Source organism: Perognathus longimembris, chromosome 1, assembly GCF_023159225.1.
Source record: "Perognathus longimembris pacificus isolate PPM17 chromosome 1, ASM2315922v1, whole genome shotgun sequence".
In the NCBI taxonomy this organism is placed as follows: Eukaryota; Metazoa; Chordata; class Mammalia; order Rodentia; family Heteromyidae; genus Perognathus; species Perognathus longimembris.
In genome coordinates, this window is record NC_063161.1 from 28889743 (window position 1) to 28899054 (window position 9312).

The following is a 9312-nucleotide window of genomic DNA, read 5'->3' on the forward strand; positions in this document are numbered from 1 at the left end:
AACATGATAAGAAACCTTCCTAAAGATAGCAGTATTACCAGCCCCTAGCAAAAGATAATAAGGTTTGTTTAACTTAGATATAACTAGGTACACTTACTAAATTTAAACTAAAGTTAAATAAAGAGGGTGAAGAAATTGTCTATATTCTGTTAGCAGCTATTTTCTATACTTCAGGATACTTTTTATCCCTCTAAATAAATTTTGGAAAATTGTTCCAATGATTGTCCCAAAATTTCCCACTTACTGGTGGTATTTTCATCTCAATTATCTTTCAGCAAAAGTTGTAAGGTGATAAATAATGGAATTCACATGTTCCGTTCCCAAATTCATAGCAATGGAATAATTAATGTTTAAAGTAAAAATGAGAAAAACAATTGCAAATATACTCCACTTTGGATTGCTTTCTTATGTTGAAATGTTAACAATACAAAGAAGTCAGCCAATTACTTTAAAATATTTTATTGACAACATTAGTGATGATGTATAAAAAATATTTTGAGGCTTTTAGAAAAGGTAAGGTCTTCCTATCATTCCTAAGATATTGCAGATATTAAAATGATGTGATATTGCAGTCTTTCTACTTAAACATGTATTCTTCTCCTGTACAGCTTCTAGCTTCCTTTTCGATACACAACTTTACATTCTATGAAACAGTTCTAAAATAAAGGAAAAATTTCACTTATGAGCTTCCTTGAATTACACTTAAAATGGACATATGATACTGTCATTTGTTACTTCAACAAGATCTACTTTAGGTTCATTAGATAGTAAATACTTAAATGTATATACAAAGCCAACTATTGAATTATCTTCAGCTTTATCTTCATGGTTCTATATCAATAATTGCTAATTCAATTAGGGATATTCTTTAAAAAGTCAGAAACTAAAATATTTCAGGTAGCAAACAATTTTATTTATGGTGGAACTTCCAAAACTTTCTTTCATCTTGAAATTATCCACAATGTGTCATTTAGTGCTTACATTGAAAAAATATTCATTTCTTATAAGAAAAGATCAAAATTTATTCCATCAGCAATATTGCTATACTTTTACTTATATAATAAAACCAAAATATTAAAAAGAAAAGCAAAAGTTAAATATATTCAAAATTCCTTGTAAATGAAAATAAGTTGTTAAAATACTTTGAAGGATACACAGAGATAATATTTTGATGAGCAATATTATATTTATAAAATATATTTATATATAAATTAAGCATTGTATCAAACTACCTTAAGTGAATTGTCTCCTATAAGAAATAATATTACTGGAACTATGTATCTAAAGCAAGAAGGTGAGGTTAAAGACAAAGACAAGAAGAAAGAGGAAAAGAGGGAGAAAATATTAATTGCAATATAACTTTTAGTTAAATACACTTCCTTATAAAGTGGCAAGGTAATACTTATAAATTTACAACAGAAAAAAAATCATGTACAAGTTGGTTTTGTTGTGGACATTGCTTGCTTCCTCCTGTCATAACTGATCTAGAATGCGTTTTTAGTTCATAGCACATGGTAGATGAGCCTGGAACTAGAGGCTCCCGGAGTTGCAGGCTGGGAATCAGTGCTGGCAACAGGAGAGAGCAATGCCGGTTCCTGGAGAGACAGCCCAGGCTGTTCTGTACAAGTGATCCGATCCACTATGCTGGACAAACAATCCAAGCTGGACAAGGAGCTTTTATCTGTGGCATATACTAACAATAGAAGAGAAAAAAAAAACATTTAAGAACTTATCCCGAGATAGATTTGCTTATGTTGCCCCTTAAACAGTATAGGTCAGCTCCTTTGACACCAGAGGTCAGATGATCTCAGAAAGCCTGATACAGAAATCTGAAGCAAATATCAGGCAATTCCCAAGGGTAGAGGTGTGGAGTGAGAAAGTGACTTGGTAATCTTTCAAGCAAAAGTGTGTGTGTGTGTGTGTGTGTGAGTGAGAGAGAGAGAGAGAGAGAGAGAGAGAGAGAGAGAGAGAGAGAGATTAGGAACAGAAGATGTGTGTTTATTCCTTCTCACCAAAGCTTTGCCGTAAGAGCCATTACTTTTCTGCCCTGTTCCCTATCCCAGTGCTGCTAGGAGGATCAGCCTCTGCTTTGAAAAGACTGAATCCTGAGGTTAAATTCGTCTTCAAATCAGTTCTTACCATTTGATATATCAGGGCAGTAGACGCTGTCAAAACTGCTGCTCTTTCTGGACCAGATAGGACTGTTACATTCAGGCTATAATATAAGAAGCAAAGAAATTCATTTTCAGGTGTTGGTAAAAGAGGTTTAGACCTAGAATAAAGTCCGTTTACAATATCTTGATGAGCTGGTCACTCTCAGTAGCCTCCAGTGCCTTGATTTAGGAGGGGTTGTTCCCCCCCCCACCCGCAAGATTGCCAGGGCACCAAGGTCAATCTCTCTGCTTGCAGAAGAGGAAAGCAGCAGCCAAGGGAAGGGAGGGCTGTGTGTGTGGAATTCAGCAGCAATGTGCACTGGGTTAACCATGCAAAATGGATTGGAGTAAAAGGAAGCCACACTAATTCTGGGAGAGAACACTTTCCCAGAGCAAAAACACATTAAAACCTGGCAGCATTGAAGCAAATGCCCTCTGAAAAGAATGCATCAACATTTCCTTTCAGCCTGATCTCAGCAGAGCAAGAAGACAGGGGCCATGCTGGTGTTCCCTTCTAATTATTCTTGGTGTGGTAAACTATGAGGCAGTGGGGAGCGTCAGATAATTGCCTTTGGATGTTAATGTATGGTAGGATCCATTAAGTGGTATATTTGCAAAATAAACTGAATAATGGAAATAACATTTAATCATTGACAACCACCTATGGAACAAGCCAACCCTCTACTAACCTATACAACTAGAATCTGTGAGGAAGTCAGACCAAAATCTAGTTCAACAGGCATTTCTTGGCCTCCTTCTAAATGGGAACACCTCTTTTCTCTTAAAGCAACCCACCAAGAGCATGCATTCTGTTCCACTCTATTACACTAGTTTCCAGTGAGGTATAAAGACTTTTTAGAAAATATTGGGGTAACCAAGAGTGGGTACCAGAGCTGTGGCTTACCATGCCATCAGAGCAGTTGGAAGTGGGGCTGTTGGGCTCCGAGCAGCTCTGTTCAGGCAAGCTGTAGTAATTCTCCACCTGCTCCCTCAGCAAGTCCTGCAGGTTCTCAATGTAGCGGATGGCATTTCTGAGGATCTCTACCTTGGGCAACCTCTGGTTGGGGTTGGTTGTGGTGCACCTCTTGAGCGTCTCGAAAGCCTGGTTGACCTTCTTCAGGCGTCTCCGCTCGCGCATTGTGGCGGCCTTCCTCCGATCCATGCTGGTGGACTTCCTCTTGCAAGCTTTGCAGGCCCACATGAGGCAGTGCCCTGCCTGGTGGTGGCCGGTGGGCACCCGCACGTGTTCATCCTCATCTGAGCCCTGCAAGTCTGCTTTGTGAGCCCCAAAGGCGGCCATATGAACCTCGAACTCATCTCCAAACTCGCCCTCCGGAGACGGGATACAGGAGCCATCGTAAAAGTACTCAGAAGGGGAGAACTGGCAGCCATCCATCATGTCCTTGCTGCAGAGGGCCAAGCACTCTACCTGAACTGCAGAGAAGCGAGGAAGGCGAGCCTCTGGCTGATGCAGGCCAGCTAATCCCAGGCGGAGCTAGAGGTGGGTTTCTTTGGTAATTAACAAGGGCAGACGCCTGTAGACCTGGGTCTGCAGGCTGGTGTTGGAGATCTTTATATATTCTTGAGGGGTGGGGTAGGGAGGCTGGCCCAAGTGGCTGGCAGGGTCACTATTAGCATATCCCACTGCAAGCTCTGCTGGGACTGTTTGAGCAACCCCCCGCCTGTCCTGTAGAGACAATTTGCTGTTTACTGGTCCGGTTGATGCTGATTATTTTAGTGTATTTCTGTTGGAGTGGGAAAGGCTCACCAACCTGCTCCCTTCTATTCTACCCACCTATACCAGCAGTTCACTCAGAGTATCACAAAAGGATCTCAGGATGTACAGCATTTTTGCAATTGATCATGCATTGCAATATTGATAACAAATAGACCTCTCTACTTTCAGCTGATACTTTTAATCCTGGACATGGCCTTGTTCTTACAGGCTTATCTCTCTCTCTCTCTCTCTCTCTCTCTCTCTCTCTCTCTCTCTCTCTCTCTCTCTCTCTCTCGAATTTTCTCACAGGAGGTTGTAGTCCAGGGCACCTCAGAGCCTGAAGTGAATGCTTTCAATCCTGGAGTGGACCTCACTTGAGCTTTGTGAAATCTATTTTGAATTACAGATTGGAGAAGTGATATTCTAATCAGTCATTTCTTAGGCTGGGGATAGAAGGGATGTGTTCTTTTCCTAAGATAGAGTTTACTGGGAATTCTTTCTATGCTTCTGCTCATCTGAAGGGATGTGGGGTCAGAAAGGCCAGGTGGCTGAACTTTAAACACCATCTCCTTTATGCCAAGCACTCTCTAGAACCTGTAAGATGGACAGTAGAAGAAGTCCAGTTTTAGACCTCAAACTCCTCTTCCAGGAGCAAGTCTCTTTTCTCTCTCTTTTTCTGTTTGTCCCCATCATTTCTACAGACTAAACAGTCAAGCTGGGTTTTGTGTCGCTAATTTTCTGCTTACAGGCAAACTAGCACCGTTACAGATGAGTCCCAGCTGCCGACCTTCCCTGCAATCCCCAACCAGTGTAAAATTTCCAACTCCTCCAACTAGAGTGACTTCACACATTTCAGTGGCAAAGCTGTCACAGCAGGGACATTTAAACTTTGCTTGGTAAAAGGTACACAAGGAGAATGGGCCAATCCAGTAACTATGTCTAGAAATAAGCTTCACCCATTGTTCTCCCCCTCGACCCACATTCAGATCACTAGGGAAGGAGGTGTTGTTTATATTTGGGAAAGCAGTTATTTATTTCAGGTCTACACAAGAGGTCTGGAACTTTGGGGCAGGGTTTGTGGTCTCACTGAAGGAAGAGAGTATCCCAGTTCTACCTAGGCTCACTCAGTCTGCTAAATGTTGGCGCTCCAATAGTATCTGGGCAGCAAGCTGTCCTTTGTTTATGTTTTTGTTCCCAAATTGTTTTCCTAGTAAAATCCTATTTGTATGGTTTAGCATCAGTTGGAACAAAAGTAATTCCATTCCCCCCCACCACCCCCAGCGAAATCTCTGCAAAATAAAGGCTCTAAAAACAAAGTGGTTCACTAGTTAAGCCTCTGTCTCAGTCTCCTCTCTTCTTGCCTCTGTCCCAATCTCCTCTCTTCTGTCCTGTCATTCCTAAAACCAAGTTTTCCCTTGAAAATCAGGCTTCCTCTCTCACGTCAATGGGTTAGTAAATCATCTGGCCAGTGAACACTCAATATGCAGCTTATTTTGGCCTATTTACAATTGTATGTATTTGAAAAGAATATAGTGCCCAGAGCTATACCAGATAGGAGTCAAGTTTTTAAAGAAAGGGTTTCTTATGAGTGGAAGCATTTCAATGTACAACATATCCAATCTGTGAAATATTATAGTGGTAGATATTCTCACTGAAGAGATTCTTAGCCACATCTCACAGACTCAGGTCCATAATCACAGGACCTATCTCCTCCTCCTCCTCCTCCTCCTCCTCCTCCTCCTCCTCCTCCTCCTCCTCCTCCTCCTCCTCCTCCTCCTCCCCCCCCTCCCCCCCCCTCCTCCTCCTCCTCCCCCCCCTCCTCCTCCTCCTCCTCCGTTCTTTGCCTGGTGCACACTGTTATCGTATGGGGAGCAGCTGAAACAGACAGAACTGTGTTTTGATCCTTAACGTGGAAGTGATTATTATTCCACTAGCCTTTTAGCTAATTTCTTAAAACATTTGATGTGTTTTGTCCCCAGTCACCTTAGTGGAGGATATACATAGCTAACAATTATTGGGAGCTCCAATTTGCTAAGCACTGCTCATAACCCTTCCTATAAGCAGCCATAAGCCAGCTGATTATTTTTTTGATGAAGGCAAATCAAATTTGAGACCAAGGTAATTTGCCTCAGGTCTAGTGGAAACTAGAGACCAAACTCCTAAAGATGATTTTGACTGTTTTCTTCCATCACTGGGGCTCAGTGTGTTGCCCTAGTGTGTGGAAGCTGGATGAGGACCTATTTCTTCTTCATGCTCCTGTACCTCCAAGACGCTGTCACTCAGGCATCTCTGTCGATAACTGAAGTTCTCCGTTCTCCGAGGTTAGGGCTGCGTTTGGTAAGGTGATCTCAAAACAAATTGATCAGACTGCGGCAGTCAAGTGGAACTAAAGAAGCCGAAAAACACCAGAGTCTGACTAATGAGAACTGGGGGGCAGCGTGTGTTGGGGGGAGGAGGGGAGGCAGGGGATCCGGTCTGGGTTGAAGGCCGCTGGGACTCAAGTGCTGAGAATAGAATCTCAGAGTCTCAAAGTAAAAAAAAAAAAAAAAAAAGGAGAGAGACTAAACCTTTAAACTCCAGTCAGGGCAAGAGAAGAAAAAAGTAAAACCAAACAAAACCAGAAGACAATATAGAAAAAGAAAGGATACCAGAGCATCCAAGAGGACGGAGGTGCCCTAATTCAGGAGACATTCCACTATTCTCTTCATAAAGGACAGCAAGAAAGGGAAAAAATACATAATTCCGTCAGCCATTTGGAAAATAATCAGAAAATAAGTAAAACGGAGAAGCAAAGTTCAATCAGTAAGCAGGGGAAACGTAAAAATTGGATTTTGTAAAAGACAAACTCGTTTACAACGGGCACCCCGTTTTACTGAGAATCACATTAGAGTGGATTTTTGTCTCTCATAAAAAGAATGCAAATGTAATTTACTTTCCATTGTTTCTTCAGGGAAGTGACTCTCTTCTATGAAGAGAAAACACACATTTATTTAAGACTTAAGTTGGTGGCTGGCTAGAAATGCACCCATACTGCCTTACTCAGAAACGCCATGTCACTGATGATGAAAAATTGGCCACACCCAGACTTGTAAAGGAATACTCACCAAACTTCTGACAAGGCAGAGGGATTATTTATTTATTTACATTTAAAATGTTTACATTCTGAGCAAGAACAAATGCATGTTTGATTTTCTAACAATTTAGACTTATAAACAGGTTTTAACTGCAGTGACCTTTAAATCATCAACAACTGTATCTCTCGTCTTTTTTAAAACAGAACTTGTGTTTGTTTAACCATTGTGACAGAAACCTAGTGTTGATAGACAGACAACACCAGACAAATGCTGCTCACTTATTTTTGCCTGCCCCAGAAATGTACCCTTCTGTCTTATGGAAAAGTCTCCGTGCTTCTTTAGAGAAAAAATATATATATATTTTTTAAAAAGATTTATTCATTCTTATTCTGTCCCTACCTGGAAAACCCTTGTCAACTTTGAGGCAAAGGTAGTTGTTCTTCAGGCTTTTTGGTTATTGCTATAGACAATTTCACAATGTGCTAAACAATTTCTAACTACTATTAGCTCTGAGGACAAAGCACACCTAAGTAAACACATTAGTACCTGCCAGGGCTGCTGGAAGAATTTGTGGAGAAGACAGCTGAGGAAGACATTGGCCTCTGCTTGAATTCGAAGACTTCCAGGAGAGATCAAAAGACTAAGTAAGGACATTGAGAGTGGAGAAGTAGCCAGTTCTTAAAGCATTATCTTTGTTCCAGCACATGGCATAGCCATTCCATCTCTCAGGTTTGTAAGAAATAAAATACTCTCTGTGAACTGAATTCACCCAGGTCAATGATCTATGTTTCATTACTTTGAACTGGACGGGTCCAGGAGAAAGACCATGCTGTTGTTAACTTGCTAATGCAATAAGTTGGGCAATGAGATAATCAAACTTTAAAGTAAAACATTAAAAAAATAGGAATGATGAGGTAGAGGTGGGGTTTCAAAATAAAAAGAAAGGGATAAAATATGACTAATGAAACAATGTACAAGCAATAAATTCTTCACTTCACTGAGGAAGATTCAAATGAGGATAAAAGTTACTTTCAGTGTCCTGAATTTTGTCAGTCTCAAGAGTAGCTGAGGATGCTAAATGTCTACATTTTATGGTTTTTTTTTTTTTGGTAATTTATTGTAAAGGTGATATACAGAGGAGTTACAGTTACCTAAGTGAGCTATTGATTACATTTCTTTTTGAAAACTCACTTTCCCCCTCATTTCCTAGTACTTTTCCTCTCCTAACCCATCTCTACCTCAAATTGTAGTTTGTTTCCAACATGGTGTCTAGTTGGTACCACTGCTGAATTAGTTCACAGTTTCTGTGCTTCCCCATTCCTCCCCCAAATCAGATAAACTCACCTACAAGACAAAAGGTACAGAAATAAAAAACAGTGACAAAGGGGAAAACCAGAAAGAACTAAAAAAGAAGAAAAAGAAGAAGAAGAAAAACTGCAAAAAGTAAAATAAAAAATATATTGCTTCCATTTCTTGGAGTTCATTTCAATAAGCATCAATAAGCAGACAAAAATTGATGACAGTTTGGAATAATAGTGAGGTCATATGACATAAATAGATTTCCACAATGTCCACCGGGATGTCAGTGATCTGAGTATGATGATTTTAGTTTGACAAAGCTGGCCTTCGTTGTACCAATAATTATTTCTATAATATAACCAAACGACTCATTATTTTATACTTGGAAACTTTTATGAGATCTATGCAAAGAGGCTCAGATACAATCTCAAATTTCCTATCTTCCCCAGGATATTAGGTCTTGATTTTTGGTTTCCAGAGCCTTGTTTGTTTAGACTTTGGCCTTGGTAAAGAATATCATCATAGATATCAAACAGAAACATCTTAATTGCAAACACTCCAAGGATTTCTTTGGAAAGACTAACGTGTCAGTTACAGTGATGGAGGTCACACGAAGTCCTTGGGAAATATTTGCACTATTTAATGAAGAGACTTCTATAGGCAAACTTATCCCAAACAATGTCTCAAGTTACCTAGCTAAGAAAGATAGGATTTGGTCTGCAAAGACGAAATAAAATCCATCAGCAAGTAAAATCCACACATGGACGTAAGTGTTCTCTGTTCTTGAGTGGTTTATAACACAAATGTTATTATGAATGTATGTGTAATTATGAAGTCAGAGACCTCACCTGATCACCTGGCATATTTTGTTTCAGTCATGCCATGAATTTGCTTTTTAAAATGTAGATGTGTATAAGCTACACCATTGAGAGAAATATACACCCTCTCACCTATACTAAATTGTTGGTAAATGATTTTATCATATTTTTAAAATGAGACCAGGTCTGTGAAACAAAAAAACTTCTTTTCAAATGGTATTTTCACGGGTTTGGGTCAGAGAACTTACATT

General features: G+C 39.9%; 1 protein-coding gene across 1 annotated transcript; it reads right to left on the minus strand.

Annotated features, from left to right (window-relative positions):
* Positions 1 to 1502: 1502 nt before the first annotated feature.
* Myf5 (myogenic factor 5) lies at positions 1503 to 4721 on the minus strand. The gene is made up of 4 exons (XM_048340570.1): positions 4617 to 4721; positions 3058 to 3648; positions 2140 to 2215; positions 1503 to 1693 (listed from the first exon to the last, which is right to left on the minus strand). The coding sequence occupies exons 1-4, from the start codon at positions 4719 to 4721 to the stop codon at positions 1503 to 1505; spliced, it is 963 nt and encodes a 320-aa protein (XP_048196527.1).
* Positions 4722 to 9312: the final 4591 nt, after the last annotated feature.

Bases quoted from the DNA above. Each gene is read 5' to 3' on its own strand.
- Myf5 (XM_048340570.1), bottom strand. From the start codon at position 4,721: ATGTGTGAAGTCACTCTAGTTGGAGGAGTTGGAAATTTTACACTGGTT. The intron at 3,649-4,616 runs GTAAGCAGAAAA...ACCCACCTCTAG, and splicing joins GTAACGGTGCTAGTTTGCCT to CTCCGCCTGGGATTAGCTGG. The intron at 2,216-3,057 runs GTAAGCCACAGC...CTTATATTATAG, and splicing joins CCAACTGCTCTGATGGCATG to CCTGAATGTAACAGTCCTAT.